General features: G+C 27.6%; 1 protein-coding gene across 2 annotated transcripts in view; it reads right to left on the reverse strand.

The window, feature by feature from the left end:
• LOC117176937 (Krueppel-like factor 3) overlaps positions 1-20,067 on the reverse strand; it is a 766,707-nt gene that overhangs the window by 546,572 nt on the left and 200,068 nt on the right. For both annotated transcript variants that reach the window (XM_033367339.1, XM_033367338.1), the window contains exon 3: positions 7,562-7,651. In XM_033367339.1, the coding sequence (XP_033223230.1) occupies positions 7,562-7,651 (90 nt within the window). The remainder of the gene's footprint in view (positions 1-7,561; positions 7,652-20,067) is intronic.

Here is a 20,067-nt window from a genome sequence, read left to right on the forward strand (position 1 = left end):
TATTATTTTGTTTAAATGGTAAAAAATAATATTGAAAACAAACAAAATAAAATGAGAAAACACACCATGCTATAAAATGTTCGAAAATAAAATTTTGAGTCTAAATTAGTTCTAAAAATCGAATGTACTATTTAAAATAATAGACACAAAACAAATTTGTTCGTTAAAGCCCAAGGAGCCTCAACAAAAGAAAATTCACAATAATTAAATTAAAATTATTCATGGTGTAACCTTTAAAATTAAAAGATTTAGGCATAAATGTTTTCTATAGTTTTCTCTATTTCTATAATTTTTAGTACCTGTTAAGAGAAAGAAATATGAAATTGCTTTATTCCTTTTATAGAAGATTCTGGTGAAAAATTGTTCAAGTTCAACATTCTGGTAGTTGAATATCAACTAATATATTATTTTCATTGGGAAATTATTTGCCTTGTATTTATATTTCTGTTACTTTTTTGGAGTTGCTTCCTTTTGAAACTTATCTTTTTGGTTATAACTTTTATTTTTTATTTAAAAATTCAAAATCAAAGTTGACAATTCAAATATCGTCGTTCAAAATTGACCTTTTTCAAAGCCATATCTGAGTGTTGAAAATTCAACTGAGATCTTTTATGGTTGAAAATTTCTGTGCTTTTTGTTGCTGAAAATTTGTCATTTTAATTAAAAAACTTATCTTTTTGACTAGAAATTGTATCCTGCTTGGAGAAAACTGCAATTGTTTCACAGACTTCACGGTCAATTAAATAAAAACTTTTAAAAATTAAAAAAAATCACTGAATCAGAATTGAGTGAATTTAGAAGGATTCAAGTAAATTAAAAAAATTAAAGAGAATTCCAAATAATTTAAAAGAATTAAAGTTGAACTCCAAGAAAAATTTCAAATCCTTTCAAGTCTTTGAAATCCTACTAATTTCTAACACAAGAAGTGACTAATGATTACAGAACAATTCAAGATAAATTCAAAGGAATTCAAATAAATTGGAACCATTTTAACAATCGAAAAAAATTTGATTGACGACAATCAATTCTAAGTGAATTTAGAGAAATGTAAGAGAAATGAGAAGAATAAGATGAAATCCATAAAAAATGAACATGAATTTAAAAAGCAATCGAGTGAATTGAAAACAATTAAAACGTGAAAAAATTCATTTAATTGGGTAGAATTGAAGGAATTTAGAATTTAAAGTATGTTTAAAGGATTTAGGATGAATTAATAAGAATTCAGGGCGAATTACAAATGAATTCTACAAAATATTTGAAAATATCTTCAAATCTTCGTAAACCTACGAAATTTCCTCATGTCCCATTAAATTACTGAAATATCAATAAAAGAAAATTTTGCAATATTTTGAAACAATCAAAATTATTTAAAATCCTTTACACTTCTCTGCAATTTTTTAAAGCTCTTGAAAATGCCAAGAAAATTGAAAAAAGACACTAAAATTTTTCAAATCCTTTAATCATTTTATCAATTGAGCCCCAGGATCAATTAAATTAATACTTTTAAAGATCGAAAAAATCCATTAAATTATGTAAAAAAAAGATAAAATTTATAAAAAATTTAAGTGAATTAAAAAACTTCCAATGAATTCGTAAAATTGAAGAGAATTCTAAAGAATTCAGGGTCAATTTCAAATCTCTTAAAATCCTTAAAACTCTACAAAACCTGATACCCTTCAGAATTTCGAGAAAATTCTTTACTCTAAAATATATCGAAAGCTTTAAAATCACTTCAAATCACAGTGAAACTCTTTTATAGCGCCAATTTTGGGGCTGTCGGTGGGTGGGAACTAACTCATTTTAGCATCATTCTCGGAAGGGCTATAGAAGGGAGGGCTATTGAAGGGTTTCAGTATAATGAAATTAAAAAAAAATTCCTTGGAATCTATTAAAATTCCCTGAAATAATTAAAATTAAAGCTCCTGAAAGTGACTTAGAATTTCTTAAAATACCCTAAAGTCTTAAAAATTCCTTAAAATTATTGAAATCAATAAAAAAAAATTCGGAACCTTTATAAATGACCTGAAATATTTCAATAAATGCAAGATAATTCAAAAATAGTTATAGACCTAAAATGAATAGTGATTATCCGGTCTGTGTGGTCTTTTATCTGCATTGCATTATGTTCCAACACTGCCTTCTTAACCAGGCTGGCGCGGGTTCGATTCCCAAAGCAGGAAGTGAGGCTGGATGTTTTTCAGAAAATTCGATTCTGTCTCTTGCTATACTACCAAAAATACCCCCCCTATAGTCAATAATTAACCCTATATTACAGCCGCTGATACAACTTCCTTATTTTCCAATTGAAAATATTCTTCAAATTTAAAAGAATTCAAAAAGTCAAGGGGTGAGTGCATGAAGAGAATTAAATTTTAATAAGAGATTGCGCTGGAGTGCGAAGCAAAGGTGAAATCCTCCTGATGAAAAGTGTTTCATCCTCAGTGCCATGCGCTTGGGGCATAATGTGGAGAGAAATTCGCCCACGCTCAGAAATACGTTTGCAAGCCACTGGTTTATACTTTATAGTAAGGAGAATCGTGAATCGAGAGGAGGGATGTTGCCTTTAGCGAGTCGCCGTCCTCGTATTCTTCGCGTTACTGCATGCATGGCGAATACCAACTACAGTCACACCCATCATAGATCGCCTAACCCTGTGGGTGGCGCTATGCCATACTATTTCGAATAAATTGTACAGAGAGTCCGGCACTAGTCGATGCCGCGACCCTCTATAAAGATCAAGGTTAAATCTATAATTTTCAGCCATCCTATTGCCTTTTTAATAACGACTGCAATTCTGAATTATTTCAGGGCGGCGACTAATAGAGCAACTTTAAATTACAAATCATTTCCGGGGTTATCAAGGTGAAATGTTGCCTGCATCTCAATCTACTTATACTATCACATAACCATTACTTAACTCTTAAAGGCATACTGGGTCTAAAACACCCAGCGACTTATTTGCGCTTTAACAAAACGTATCAAATTCAAGGAAATGGAACATATGGCGCCAGATTATCAAATGACATGAAAATCTATTTTTCTATCTCATTTTCACATAATTTTGATTTTTGTCATTTTTATACGCAGTTTAAGATCAATAAAATCGTTTAATCACGCAAAGTACGGTGTTTCATTTTTCAATGAATTGAAGCTTTTATTTTTTAGAATAAATAGCTCCTTTTGAATGAACACTGTAAGACTAATTTTATTTTTGTAGCGCCGTATCTCGGAAGTATTTGAGTAAAATTTTAAGTAAGAATATCCTACTAGCAGCAAATTTTATTTTGATTTTATTTTGATTTTATTTATTTATATTTTTCAGTTGATTTTATTTTTATTTTATTGTTGTTTTATTTTTATTTTATATTATATATTTTTTTGCCTTGATAAGGGTGCTGTATGAGTATGAGTGCCGAAATAATGGTGGGAATAAAGATGACGAAAGAAAGAAAAAAAAGAAAAAAAAGAGAAGGAAGGGGATTTGGTTGGTTGCCTTCTCATTTTTCTTTCCTCCTTTTTATTTTCATCCAAAGTAAGGATGAATAATTTTCTTTTCTTGTTTTCTTTTTTAGAGAGAAAGGAGGGGAGAGAAATGTTCCCTTTTTCAGATTCCAATGGGAAAATTTTTGTGGTGGTTGTCCAAATTTGGTCGTTAGATTCTTAATTTTATTTTCAGGAATTATTTTTATCAATTTGATTATTGGACGCTAAAAAAGGGATTTTACATTGGATTGTTTTCCTATTTAAATATCCTAAATTTTAAAGGATTTTTATAAATTTTTGTTCAAAAAGGATTTTTTTAACTACTTTAAATTTCAAAACCTGTTATAAAACCTTTTCCTACTTAAACTAGATATATTTAACAACATTAATTTATTTTCTTGTAAAAAACCATCTAATACCGTCGGCACATCACACGTTTGAATATCCTTGGGTACATAATACCCAGAATGCTATTTATGCAATTTTACGGAAGTGTGCCCTTTAAGGGTTTAAAGTCCCCAGGCTTATAACCAGCTCTCGGTTCCTTTTGCTTCAACTTCTTTTCTACCTCAACCTGACTCTAAAAAGTTTATTGATCGTCGAGTTAGAGTTGTGTCACAACGTCCCACTGTTTTGATTGGCGACGATTAAACCGGAACAAGAAATGAAGAAAAGCGCGCGATTTTCGAGCAAAATTTTACAAGAAAACTTACAGTTTTGAATAATAAAATGTGGAAGAATATAACATGAAATATACACATGTCGAAACTGTATGTAATATTATGAAAATAGAAATACATAGAAAAAATAGACTATTCCATTTTGTGTTTAAAAGATACTTTTTTAGTTGAAAATGCAGGTATTTCATGAAAGTTTATCTTTTTTGAGAGAAGATTCATCTTTTTGATATATAATTCCTATCTTTGCTTGAATTTAAAAAAAAAATTTTTTTTAATATTCGTTTTTTGGGTTGAAAATTAATTTTTTTAATAAAAAATTTAACGGTTCTCTTTTTAGTCCAAAATTTATCTTTTTTACCTGAAAATTCATGTATTTTCTTAAAAACTGTGTTTTTTAGCAGGAAAAGAAGTCTTTTTAGTTAGAATATTTTTTGGAAAACTCGTCCTTTGTTTGATTGAAAATTATTTTTTAAATGTCAATTTAATTATTCGATATTTGGTTAAAAAGTAATCTATTATCATTGAAAATATCAACTATTTGGTTAAAAATTGATTTATTTTTCGAAAGTTAATTTATTGGTAAAAATATTAACGTTCGTGATTGAACATTTATTCTCTTGAGTGAAAGATTCATCATTTTTGTTAAAAATGTATTTCTTTGGTTGAAAATTTATTTATTTTGTTGATTATATATTTCGTGTTTGATTTAAAAGTTACATTTTGAAAATTGAACTCTTTTGTTGGAAATTCATGTACAACATTTAGTTGAAAATGCGTCTTTTTGGTAAAATATGAATAATCTTTATTAAAAATGTGTTTCTCTGGTTAAAAATTCAACTATTTCGTGGAAAAATCATTTTTTGGATAAAATTTTGTTTGTTAAAAACAAAACTATTTTCTTGAAAACTTTCCGTTTCTTGTTTGAAACTAATTTCCATAACTACAAATTAGCATACTGAAATTTCGGTGGAAAGTAATAATTTTTTATATGGAAATTCAACTATTTCGTTAGAAATTCATGTATTATGTAGAAAATTAATGTTTGTGTTTGAAAATTCATCTTTTTTAGTTAAAAAATTGTCTTTCTTTAGGAGAAAATTTATCTTTTTGGTTATAAATTCAACTTTTCAATTAAAAAATCAATTTTTTTTAATTAATTTTTTTATTTATTTTTTTTTGTGAATAACAATAATTTTTGTTACAATTTTAATTCTGCAACTAAAAATTTATTTATTTGGTTGAAAATTTGTCTTTTTAGTAGAAATAAATCTTCTTGGTTGGAAATTCATCTTTATGGTAAAAAATTGATTTTTTGTCGGGAAAAATTCATAATTTTCGTTGATAATTAATATTTTTGGTGAAAAATTAATTTTCTTAACTGAAAATTTAATTTTTGGTCGAAAACTTATCTTTTTTAGTTAAAAATTCATGTATTTTATTTTAAAATCATCTTTTCTGGAAATAAATGTTCTTGGCTAAAAATTCTCCTATTTGGTTAAAAGTAATTTTTCATTAAACATTGATCATTTTAATTTAAAGTTCAGTTTTCTGCTTAAAAATTTATCTAATTCGTTTTAAAACAAATTTTCGGTTAACAATATTAATTCTTTTGACTGAAGATTTAACTATTCGATTTTTGGTTTGAAAGTTACCAATTTTAGTTGAAAATTCAGATATTTTGTTAAAAATTCGTCTTCTTTCGTGAAACAAGTTTTTTCTCTAAAACCAAGTTAATTAGTTAAATGTTCTTCAACTCGACCTAGAGGATCTCTAAAAAAGTTGAGGTAGAAACGCTTGCTTCTCTATCCTCTTTCAATTTTTGATCAACTCCACACCTAATCGATCCTCCTCTAAAATATCAACCACATTCTCTTAACCAATTTTTCCTTTTCCCATTCAAACATTCTGAACTCTGTTCTGTTTCTTTTCCTAATATCCCTTCCTTTACCTCCTTTCCCAATCTGAATCTTACTACTCTATTCCACCTTCTCTATCCTCATTCCTTTTTTAAATACTTTCGCACTCCATTTTTTATCAACATATGGCATTTAAATTGAGACTAAACAATTTATAAAATTTGAACGATGATTTGGTAAAATTTTTCGTAGCGCACATAGAAAAAAATCCCGTTTCTAACTTTCCCTTTGGTTAGAAATTAAAAGATAAAGTTCTTAAATAACGTTCCTATAAAAAAAATTTAGCTCTTGGAATTAAATTCCAAGTAATTTCCTGGTTTTTCCCTAGTTTTTGGCAATTTCAAAAATTATTTTCTGTGTGTTTTTATCTACTTGGTTGGTAAATATCCTAGAGAGAGAGAGAGAGAGAGAGAGAGAGAGTGACTGAACTATTTTAAAATGAGTTCCCAGGATGTAAAATAATATTGAAGCTCAGTTCAAATAGCATTTAGAAAGATCGTGGCTGGAAAAAGAGACCAGAACGTCTACAAATGAGAATATAATTGCGCGATTATGTGTTAACCTTCACAGAAACCGCAAAGAAGAAGAATAGAAGACGATAAAAACGAATGTATCCTATGCTTTAACCTTCAGATCGCGCCTAACTGTTGTTTTAACATTTCTCTTTATCATTAACACAGACATAATTGCAATCCTAATCGTTCCAACCTTCGTCTCTGCAAAATGGTAGCAAATTTCATGTCACATTATGAAGATAATAATAGAAAGTTTATTCGAATCAAATCTAGCTATCTTTTAACCCATTAACGGAAGAAAATTATTTTGCTCTAATTTTGAAAGATTTGAAAATTTGAAAAAATACCAACAGTAGGCAAGCAGGGAAAGTTGCTTAAGCAAAATTCGCTTCTCACAATTGTGCAGTACAATTTAATGACGTGATAAAAAAATATTCTAGAAACTTAGTTTGGACACGAACCACTTTAGCTGTAGAATGTTCTCCATGCCGGTAAGGTAGATTTTTTTATATCTGATAATATGTCTTACTATTTGTTTTACATTTCTAGTAGGTTCTAGGCTTTGGAACATGTTTTCCATTAGTTATTTTCATATTAAATAATTAAAAGAATGTTTAATTAAATGTATCACCAATAAGGAAATTATAAATCATCCTTACTTTCTATCAACTACATGACGCAGTAGAAAATACAAGGACGAGTCAAAATTTAACCTTGAAAATATTCAAGCGAAATGTTCAATTGAGATAATAAGTAACCTTGAAGTTGTTTACGCAAAATGTGTTTCTCAACACCACGTAACATGATTTGATGTCATCGAGAACATTCTAGAAACTTAACACGGTCACAAACCACTTCAGCTGTAAAATGTTCTCGAAGTAAGTAAGGTATGACTACCAACATTGCAAAAAAAACTGTTATAAATATAATAAAAAATATACATATGCATTATCGATAATAAACTCACCTCTCTAGATGTGGGAGCCCCCAGAACATAGGGGCTGTCCGAGCGGCGGGGCGCACTGGCCCACCGCTTGCTCGAGAGCTCGCTCTCCTCCTAAAAAAAAGATAGTTATTAAAAAATATATCCCTTTTTGCCTAGATTTCAATTCAATTTTTACTATAAAAAGAATCTTGCTTATGTGCTTTCTTCTGTAATATTCCTTTCTAATAATAAATGAACACTTTATAGTATTCGTGAAAAAATTGATAAATTTGAATTGCCTTTTGTTTTTGCATTACACAAATTTGCAGAAATTTAACAAAATGTCCCAAAAGAAAAAAATCCACAAATTTCTTAATTCGCTTGGTGGAGTAATAAGTATTCTTTATATTTTCTAACCAGGAATGGCATTAATTTCTCTATGCATACAAAAATTACTCATCAATAATAATATTTTATTGTAAAAATTAATCAAGACGAGGGTTTTTTGTTGAAAATTAATGTCTAAATTATTTTGGTAAAAATGTGAACTAATACGTTACAAATTCATTTTTCTGATTAAATATTATTGATTTTAGTTGAAAATGGTTTGGTGGAATATGTAATTATTTGACTGAAAATTGTTTTTTGTTGCTAAAAGTTCATTTTATCTGAAAATTTTACTAAACCATTTTTTGTGCAAAATTAATCTTTTTTAGTCGAAAATTTAAGTTTTTCATTGAAGATTCAACTATTTAGTGAAAAATTAATCTAAATTTATAGCGAACTCAAAAATTTTGTTAAAAAGTCATTTTTTGATTAGCAGTTAAACTGTTCTTACGAAAAATTTGTCTTTTTGAATTGGAAATTCTATTTTTGTAAACATGCATTGGGTTAAGGAACAGTCAATTTATTGGTTGAAAGTTGAATTAATTTCTTCAAAATTCATTCCTCTGATAAAAGATTGTTGATTTTAGTTAAAAATAATTTGGTTGAAAACTGACCTATTTTGTTTGAAGTTCGTTTCTTGTTTGTTTAAAAATTAATTTTTTAACTGTGAATTTAATTATTTCGTTTATAATGAAAATTTATCTTCCTTCTGCTTAAAAATCCATACATTTTGTTCAAATTCCATTGTTTCTGTTAGATCATTAAAATTCTATCTTCAAAATTATTAATTTTTTAAACTGAAAATCTAGGTATTCTTATTTAATGGGATTTCTTTTTAGTTAAAATTTCAACTTACTATTTTATTAAAATTTCGTGTATTTCGTTGAAAACTGTCCTTTTTTGTCAAAGATTCTATTTGGTTAAAATTTTATTTTCTACCTGAAGAATTAACTATATCAGTCGAAGATTAATTGCATTAGTTCAAAATTTAACTAATTTGTCGAATTTTTTTTTAGTAAAAAATTTAATTTTTAAATCGAAAATATAATTATTTGATTTTTGGTAGAAAATTTATCATCTTTATTTCAAGATGCAATTATTTAGTTAAAAATTTAATTTTGTATAGTTAAAAATTCATGCATTCGTTCAAGGATTTATCTTTTTCGGTAGGAAATTAATCTAATTAGTGAAAAATTAATTTTTTAGGTTGAAAATTAAATTATTAGGTGTATAGAAATGAACCTTTTTTTGTTGATAAGTCATGTTTTGTTAAAAATTCGAGTTTTTTATAAAAAATTAAACATCCCGATTAAAATTAAATTTTTTTAAATATTGTTCCTTTTAGAAGAAATTAATTTTAACTATTGAAACTATAATTGTTCCAGCTTTGATTAAAAATTCTTTTTTAGTTGAAACTTCAATTATTTGGTTCAAAATTGGTTTCAGGTAGGAAATAATTTTTCTTATTAAAAATTCATGTGTTTGGTTTAGAATTCAAAAGTTGGGTTTAAACCTAATTTTCTTTGTTATAAATAAATAAATTTTGTTCAAAAATATCGGTTTTTTTTTGTTAAAAAGTTATCTATTTATATTTGAAAATTCCTCTCTTTGGTTGAAAGTTTAACTATTTTGTTGCAAATTAATTGTTGTAACTGAAAAGTGAACAATTCAATGTGTGTTAGATAACACATCTTTTTTAGTATAAAATTCAATAATTTGGTTGAAAATGCATAATTTTTAGTTGAAACTTCAACTAGTTCTTTAAAACTCAATGTCTTTTGTCGAAAGTTCGTCTATTTCTGTAGAAAATTAATTTTCTTGGAAGGTAATTCATTTTTGTGGTTGAAAATTCAAACATTTGGTAAAAAATAAATATACAGTGAAACCCTTAAATAGGCCTCCCTTCTATAGCCTTTCCCAGAATTAACGCCGTGCCGCAGGTAGGTGTAACAGGAGCTGCGCGGGGTGCGCGGAGTCTGCTGTTTTCACTCAGGCGAGCACTCAAGCGTGAACAAACAAAAGCGGAGCGGGCTATAATGAGTTAGTTCGCCCCCACCGTTAGCCCCAAAATCGGCGCTATAGAAGAGTTTCACTTTTTCTTGTTAAAAATTAATCCAACATCATTTGAGTATAATAAAAATACAATAAACTTAAAAATATATATATAACAGTATAATAAAAAAAGTTGTTTTAAAATGTAGCTTTTCATGAATGAGTGAAATATAATTTGAAGACATTGATAGCCAGATAACCTTTTTTTCTGTCTAATTATAAAAACTGTCAGGAAAGAGCTTCCTGTAGAGAGAAAATCTTTTTTGTGTGTGGACAATTAAAGCTCATAAATGTCATGTTGATGCTTGTTATTTAGAACGTTTACAGATAATTATTGAAGTAAGCGCATGTGTGCTATATAGTGATAATGATAACGTTGATGATAGTGACGCAGGTGCTTTTGATTTTGCTCGAATGGTGCATAAATGCAAGATCTTAAACGTGAGACAGCCAGGGGTCATCGCTACAGTGGTCTTCCATTAAAAGACCACACTATCCAACAGCATGTTGCTTTTTCGCTACATGGGATTCGCACGTATTGCTGAGTAATGAACGACCAACACCGCAAAGAAATCACGGATGAATAGTACAACTCGTCTTTGATTATTAACGAGATTCACTGCAAAATCCCCACAAGTTACTGCGTGTGAACTCGAAGCTCTTGAAAACCTTCCTTCTACCTTACTTCTTCAGGGTGGCCGTTTTAATCAAAGACAAAAATTCCCGGTCATTTCCCAGGGTTTTCCCGGTTCGCAAATACTTTTTACCGTCAATGAAATTAAAAAAATAAATAAAAAATAAACTTTAAATGAGAATAAAAACAAATTTTAAGTCCTATTTAACGTCCTATAATCAAGTAAATTTGCAGAATACCTGATAATACAACCAAGAATCTAACGACCAAATTTGGACAATCACCACAAAATGTTCCTACTGCAACCTGAAAAAAGCAAAAAATTTTCTAAAAAGAAAAAGAGAAAAATGAGGGGGGAGACCAACCAAATCCCCTTTCTTCTCTTCTGTATTTATTTCGCCTTCTTTTTTTTACTATTATCAAACCAGAATAAAAAAAACATGCGTAAACATAATTTAAGATAAAAAAATGGTTTACAAATGTTTTTTATTGTGGTAGTAAAAATAAAAAAGACAAAAGAAATACAAAAGAAAAGGAAGGAGCTTTGGTTGGTTACCTTCTCATTTTCCTTTCGTCTTCTTTATTTTTATCTGGTAAAATAATTTTTTTATTTTCTTTTTTAGAAATTTTTTTGCGTTTTTCAGGTTGCAGTAGGAACATTTTGTGCTATTTGTCCAAATTTGGTTGTTCGATTCTTGATTTTATTTTAAGAAATTCTACACATTATTGAAATTTAAACAATTACACTCTAATGCGAAAAATTTTCCATTTGAAGTAATAATAACTGAGCTGCAAATTAAAGCACTCAAAGTGGAAATCTTGAATTTAAAAATTTTATAACTGAAGTTTAACCGTTTTTTCATTCAAAAATGTTGTATTCAAATTCTTAGTAATTTACAAGTGTAAAATAGAAGCTTTTCAATACTCTTAAACTGAAAATTTTTTAATTAAATGCTATCGTTTCCAAAAATATAAATCGAAGTTATAATTTTCAATGCTCTAAATTAAAGAATCAATCAATGCATTTAAAAACTTTCAAAATTATATTATTTTAAGCAATTTTAGACTAGAAATATTAAAAATGAACGATTACATTTTTTTATAAACTGAACACAACTTAAATTAAAAGTTATTTTTATTTTGAATAGTTTAAAAATCCCTAATATGATAAAAGACTTTATTTCAAAATCCTGAAACATTCACATATTGTTAACACTACTTAAAAATTTTTAATTATTTTTAAAATGTTTGCAGAACTTCTAAACATTTTTTTTAATGATTCAAATTTTTCCTTATATTTCTTTTAATCTTAAGAAATTAAAAAAAACTTCTTTAAAATCCTTAAAAACCTTCGAATTTTTTGGTTCGAAATCTGCCAAAATTTATATTTTATTTTTAATTTTGGTATTGAAAAGTCAATTGAAATCTTTTGGGATGAATTCAACTTTATCTTTTTTGATGAAAATTTATTTTCTCGATATAAAAACTCACCCGTTTTAGTAGAGGTTTTATCTTTCTTGTACAAAAATGTAACTGTTTGGTTGAAAATTGATCAATCTTGTTAAAAGGTCATACTTTTGGTCAGAAATTCGACTATTTAGCATAAAATCAACTTATTGCTTACAATTTTTATTTTAGATTTAAAAAGTGACATTAAATCTTCTTTGGATCAAACACTATTTTTTAAAGTTTTTTTTTGTTTGTTAAACTGAACTCTTTTTTATTTTAAAATTCACCTACTTTGGCAGAAATCACATCTTTCTTGGATGAAAATGCAACTGTTTGGTTGAAAATTCCACAATTTGGTTGAATATTCATACTTTTTGGTTTAAAATTCTGCAATTTTGTGAAAAATTTAACTATTTGGGAGAAAATTTACTTTTCGTTTATATTTCATATTTTGGTGTTGAAAAGAGAACAGAAATATTTTCTGGGTGGAAATTTGACCATTGGTTTGAAAATGTTTTTTTTTTATTAAAAACATTTTTTGAACAATAATTTCATTTTTCTTGGATGAAAATTCGACTGTTTTGTTGAAAATTAATCTATTTTGTAAAAAGTCATACTTAATGTTTAAAAAATTTACTTTTTTAAAAAAAAATTCAATTAGTTCTTTAAAAATTTAATTTTTGTTAAAACTTCTGGATGCAACATCAATTAAAAAAAAGTTTACATTTATTATTAGAAATTCATATGTTTTAGTACTTTTTCGTTTTTTAGATTTAATTATTTGCAGAAAATTATTTTTGGTTATAAATTCAATTATTAAAAAAAAAATTTCAATTAAAATTAATTTGTTTTAAAAGAAATTACTTTTTTCCGATAAAAATAGAAATTTTGGTAAATAATTCAACTACATAGTTAAAGAGTAATTTAAACAAATTTTAAATTCGTCTTTTTGGATTGAAAATACCTTTTTTTTGTAGAAATTTATATCTTCTTTAAAAATTCATATTCTGATCGTGAAAAGTTAATTCATATTTTTTTTAACAAAGAATTCCACTATTTTTTTACAATTTACCTTTTTGATTTGAAAATTCTTCTTTGAGTATTCAACTATTTTATATGGAAGGTTTGGTTGAATCACTTTGTTAATAAATCATTTGTTGTTGAATATTTATATTTTTAGTTGAAAATTCATCTCTTTGTTTGAGAATTTATGAGTTCAGAGCAAAAGCCTTTTTTTGGTTCAAAATTAATTTTTAAACTGAAAATGTAACTTTTCAATGCTTTTAAAATTGATCTTTTTTAGTTGAAAATTCTCCCTTCTTGGGGAAAAAATAATATTCTTGGTTTGAAATGCCCTTTTTGTCAGGTGAAAATACATCAGTTTTGTAGGAAATCAATGTTTTGTTGAAGAGTCATACTTTTTGTTTGAAAATCCAATTGTTATACAGAAAATTTGTGTTTTGGGTTGAAGATTTAAGAAATTAGATCAAACTTTATATTTTTCTTGAGTAAAAACTCTTTAATTGTTAAAAATTCGTCACTTTGTTTTGTAAAATACTTTTTTTTCTGCATAAATTTCATCTTTTTTATTCGAAAATAAACAATGACACTTTTTTGTTGGGAATTCATCCTCGAGGTTGAAAATTCAATTATTATGTTCAAAATGTAATTATTTTGTTGAAAATCCAAGTATTCTGCTAAAGAGCTACCTTTTATAATATAAAAAATATTTCCCAATAAAGAAATTATAAAATTCTAAATTTCTATCTGAAAATCAAAAATTAGTGAACGAAAAATCGGGGAATTTTGAAGATGAGGTTCTCGAACAACCTGCCTAATTCTATCAATAACTAACAATAACTAGAAAAATATTTCTGAAAAATAAAATTTTCGTACAGTAAGGAGTGGGGGAGGGATGAAATATTTTGTTAAATTTTGTTATCGGGGGGGAGGGGGTCTTAGAGAGGGCCTAAAATACGTTACGTAATTTAGGAACGGCCTCTTACGACAAACAAATTTTAATCCAAAATATTCAGCCGTCTAAAGTGTGAGTTTATTTACGGAATGTCGATAAATGAAGCCCATGAGACTATGAAATTATACTTTACGGTATTATAATTCTAAACGTTAATGGATCAATTATCCAACGCCATTTAAAATAAAGCGGTGCAAGTTTAACGTTCAGCGTGAAGCGGTGGCATGCTGTGGAGTCAGGAAAAGATAATTAAGACTATGCTACACCTCGCTGTCAACGAATGGACTCGTAAAAAATATTACTTGACCATATATACAGTCCCGCTTCTCCTAGCTGGTAGGTACCGATTAAACTTAGTTCTCACGATCTGTTAGAATTTCATGCTTTAAAACTAAACGTTCCTAAAATATTAAAAGCAAAAAAACACTTTTAATACTGTTAAAAATGTTAGGAAAATTACCACTTATTCAAGACCCTAAAGTAACTGAAATTTACGAAATTAGTTAGCTGAAAACGAAATACAAAACTTTCATAGAAAATTTACTAAATTTTTATTTAACTTCAGGAGCGGTTTCTGAAAATTACAAATAGTTCCCTTAAATTCCTGAATGGTAACAGAGATTCGATTGGGCAGGGAAAAGTCAGGAATTTCAGGAACAAAAATTGCGTACAAGTCCGAGAATTTCTATAACTTGAAACTCTTAAGTAAAATAAATTAAAATTTTTTTTAATTTTAACTCAAAATTGTTTTAATTATTATTTGGAATTTTTTCAATTTTAGTCTAAAATTGTTTCATTTCGTTTATAAAATATTCTAGGTTGAAAAAGTTCCAAGTTTAAGGTCCTGGTCCTGATATAAGATTCTTGTTAGTAATTTGTTTGCCTTGTATTTATATTTTTTTTCATTTACGTTCTCCATAATATTACCCATATAGTTATAAATTTGTTTCGAAATTCAACAAATTTGTTGAAAATTCAGCCTTTTGGTTTAAAATTAAATTTTTGTGTTGGAAATTTGCCTTTTTTGTTGAAAATTCAACTAATTTCGTAGAAAATTGACTGAGTTTTTAAAACTCATACTTTGAAACTAAAAATTCAAACTAAAATCGTTTTTAATTTCTAATGCTATGGTTTTGACGATTTAATCGTTTTGTTAAATATTCATATTTTTGGGTAGAAAATCCAACTATTTTTGTAGAAAATTTCTTTTTTTTAAACTCATATTTTTATTCTGAAGGGTCAAACTGAAATCTTGCGCGGATGAAAATTCAACTATTTTTTTGATAATTTGCCTTTTAGATTAAAAAATTTATCTATTTTATTATAAAAGGCATCCTTCTTGGATAAAAATGCAACTTTTTGCATTCAAATTCAAATATTTTTCCAAAAAGTTAATATTTTTGTTAAAAATTCAACTGTTTCGTTGAAACTTCGTCTTTTTGTGTTAAAAATTCAACTTTTGGGTTCCAAATTTGTCTTTTTAGGTTGAAAATACAAATAATTTCGCAGAAAAAGGAATTAGTTTTTGTAACTCATATTTTGATGCCATAAAGCCAAACTAACATTCTTTACGATTGAAAATTTAATTTTTTTTCGAAAAATTTTCTTTTTCTTTTAAAAATTCGTCTATTTTACTGGAAATTGCATCTTTATTCGATAAAAATATAACAGTTTGGTTAAAGTAACTGTTTTTGTTAAAAATTCAAACGTTTTGTTGAGTATTCGAATTTTTCGGTAAAAACCCGACTATTTTTATAGTAAATTTCTTTTTTTGATTAAACAATTCATCTATTTTAGTATAAAAGCATCCTTCTTGGATAAAAATGCAATTTTCTGCATACAAGTTAAACATTTTTTCCAAAAAAGTTGACCTTTTTATTAAAAATTTAACTGTTTGGTTGAGACGTCGTTTTTTTTGGGTTAAAGTTTCAACTTTTGGGTTCAAAATTTGTTGTTTTTTTTGGGTTGAAAATTCAAATAATTTCGCAGAAAAGAGAATTAGTTTTTATAACTCATATTTTGATACTAACAAGCCGAACTAAAATATTCTATGGTTGAAAATTCAATTATTTTTTGAAAATTTGTCTTTATTTTGAAAGTTCGTCTATTTTACTAGAAATTGCATCTTTTCGGTAGAAAATTCAACTATTCTCAAAGAAATGTACTTTTTTATTTAAGACTCATATTTTTATGCTGATTTTTTTTATAATTAGTCTTTTTAATTTAAAAATTAATTTATTTTAGTTGAAATGGCATCTTTCTTGGATAGAAATGCAACTGTTTGTATAAAACTTTAACAATATTTTTTAAAAAGTAAACCTTTTTTATTAAAAATTCAACTGTATCGTTGACACTTCATCTTTTTGGGTTTAAAATTGAAGTATAATATTTGCAGAAAATTTACTTCTTGTTTCAATTTGTATTTTGAAGTTGAAAATTACAAATAAAATGTTTTTCGGATGAAAATAATTTTTTTTATTTATATGTTTGATTAAAAAATTCATAGAAATTCTATTGTTTGCTTGAAAATTAACCTTCTTTCTGTTTGAGGATTCAACTTTTTTTTTGAAAATGTGGGTTGAACCACTTTATTAGGAAATCGTTTTTTTTATGCAACATTCATATTTTAGTTAAAAATTTAATTCTTTAATTTAAGGTTTCACTTTTTGTTCAAAATTAATTTTTTTGCTGAAAACTCATATGTTCTGGTTGGAAATTCAATTTTTTATGACAAAATATACGAATATTATGTATAAAAAATAAAATAAAACTTTGTATAAATTTTGCAAGTAAATTTCTCCAAGTATGTAATACATATAGAGAAAAGACTGTTTAGTTTATTAATTTTAATATAAATTTGCAGAATACATTGGTCTTAAAAAAAATTAATTCTAGTGAAGCTAAATGAACTGAAAACATTTTTACACCTATTCCAATATTGAGTTACAGCAAAAGAGAATTCCTAAACCATAACCGAATTTTCTGAACCATGTTCCTCGAGTTTTATGCAGTGACCGTTGCTGAAATTTCTGTTACAGTTTAGGAAAATTTAAAAACGGTTTCTGCATAAAGCTTTAGTGACACGTCTCTGAATATTCCTACAGAAATTGCCAACAGTGTAGGAATGTATTTGGAAGACTAAAGATAACTTTTTTTATGGTACTATTTTTGGCGTTTTTTGTTTTTATGTTTGTTTTTTATGTTTTTTGTCTAGGAAAATTTTATGCTATTATTTTCATTGTTAGACAAATAAATATGGGTTTCTGATTTTTTATTTATTACATTCTCATCATTTAGGATTGAGAAAGTATTAGAATTGTTGGAAATTTGACATCACACTTTTTCAACGGATCTCCATGTTTCGAGACCCCCTGAATCCGAATATCAGGTTTTCACGATGGCGTCTGTCTGTCTGTCCATCTGGCCGTCCGTCTGATAGTCCGCCTGTAAACACGATAACTCTCGAAAAAATGAACGAATCAACTTCATCTTTGGCACATTTTTTTTAGGTCCTAAAAGAAAGGACGAGTTCGGGAACCAGCCATTTTTGATAAAAATTCAAAAAGTGAGCGCATTTTGAAAAGCGCAATGAGAATGTGCCCGCGAAGCGGGAAATTTTTTTTTATTATTAGCAGATGTTAATTGTTGTTTAGCTGCTGTGAATTTTTATTGAAAAGGTAAGAATTTGATTAAAAGATGTGCAAGATTATTAGTATACTGATCCAATCTAAATCAAAAATCTTCTGAATGAACATATTATGATCAAAAGTTATTTGTCTTTGTAGCTCTGAGACCTAGTAATTTTGGTCAAAGTTCTGAATATTATCTTCAAGTTCGCTGCTCTATCTCAGGGAAACCAAATAAAACAATTTCATTTGGTCTCTCCGAGATAGAACCTTATCACTCGAACAGGTTGATATATGTGATCATCAAAAAAGCCTAGAATTTTGTAACATACACTTATAAATACAGAACGTTTAGAAAATAATATTTTTCAAATTATAATATTAAGGGAGAATTTCAAATAATTGAGTGATGAAGAAACTTGATTTACTGATACTTTCTAAACCTAGAATTGAAAATGGCAGAATAGCCTATTTCGTCCTGTTTTTTTAATTATCGAAAACGAAGTTCCAGGTGCGGTAATGTGGAGGAGGAAATACGTAGCCTTGGTTAGTTATGTGATTGCATGCCCATATTCTGGCAACTCAATGTGCTATTATCGTCATATTATTACACATTACAGCATTACGTAGTAACGCAACCGTTTTCAGTGTTACATTTACTTTCCCCAGGTTTCTCTCATTTTCCGTAATGTGTTTAGATTATGTTTGAAATTGAAACTGCTACTTTATAAATGGTTTTTACCATCAATTGCTTGATATGAAAATATAACAAACCTATATAGGAAATGAAGAAAAATCTTTCAAAAATTCCTTACTGCATACTAATATTATAGTAATATTTTACAAAAGATAAGATTGATCAAATCTGAAAGTAGTAAAGATTCCTTTCACCTGGACAAGAACACTTCATCTTCTATATGATAATTTAACTGTATTTACTTTAGACTAAAACAAGAATATTCAGTGAATTGGGTCATTTTGAGATTTTTCATCTGCATCGAAAGTATCATTTGCGCGAAACCAGGGATTCGAAAGCGTTGCAAAATAATAGCGAGGGTCATTAATCGGATAGCCTAATGAGACTAATCAAATATAACTCATCGCGGATTATTGCGGTATAGCAATACGCACTCTGTATCGCAAATCTGTCAGACTTCCATCTATTCCCACGCCGATAGAAGTCGTTAATGTATCAGAAATTTTCAACCCTGGAAATCAAATAGAAATTTTAACGCCTATCTATAAAATTTGTCTAATTTCTAAGCATAACTTTCGGTCATAAAAAGCGGACTATGAAAGTGATTTGCAATGCGGTTGAAATAACAGGTCTGGATTAAAATAATTTCGAAAGTGATATACAAATATCTGGCGCATTCACCCCAGATGAGTTTAAATAAAAGGTTACGAAGAATTTAAAGAAATCTGTTTTATCATCAAAAGACAGTTACAATCGATCAGTGTAGATATTTGATGTGTGAAATTTGTGTCACAATTTGTGAATTTAGGAATCAACACTACAGATCAAGTTAACTCTTTCAATAATAGAAAAATAATTGAAGTCATTTCTGACTAGATAGAAAACACTTTAAAATTTGTTCATAAATTATGTTCTGATAAAAGATCTACTCACTTTGCTCCACTGGAAATCGAACCACAGGATTTCCGATTGCAAACCAGGTGCTACATTTATAATTCGAATAATTTAAAGGAAACTGTATTATCATCAGAGGAAGATACCATCAATCAGTCTAGATAGCATTCCACAATCAGTGAAATTAGGAATCAACACTATCGATGAAGTTAAATCTTCAAATAACAGAAAAATACTTAAAGTCAACTTTAAATAGATAAAAAATAAATTTAAAAATTATTTTAATTAATAATTTTCGGATAAAATATCTACTCACTTCGCTTCACTGGGAATGAAACCAGAGAACTTCCGATTGCAAACCAGGTGTTACATTTATGATACGATTAATTTAAAGGAATCTATATTATCATCAGAGGAAGTGACCATCGATCAGCGTAGATATCATTGCACAATCCGTAAAACTAGAAATAAACAATATCGATCAAGTTAACTCTTTAAATAACAGAAAAATACTTAACATCCCTTCTGACAAGATAGAAAATAAATTTAAAAGACTTTTTAAAATTAATTTTCTTCTGAAAAAAAGTATACTGAAGTCGCTCCGGTGGGAATCGAACCATAGAACTTCCGATTGCAAACATGGTGTCACATCTATGATATAAATAACACAGACCGAAATATTTTTAACACAGGCACTAAACTATACTTTTCTGAATGACTTTGGCGGGCTGAATCCGAATCTGGCCTCAGAATTTCTTAAAGCCTGGTTTTTCTCGAGATATCCTAACCTAAAAGTGCAGAAAATTCTGTTTTTCCATGTATTGGAGGTTAGAT

This window comes from Belonocnema kinseyi, chromosome 7 (assembly GCF_010883055.1).
Source record: "Belonocnema kinseyi isolate 2016_QV_RU_SX_M_011 chromosome 7, B_treatae_v1, whole genome shotgun sequence".
Lineage (NCBI taxonomy): Eukaryota > Metazoa > Arthropoda > Insecta > Hymenoptera > Cynipidae > Belonocnema > Belonocnema kinseyi.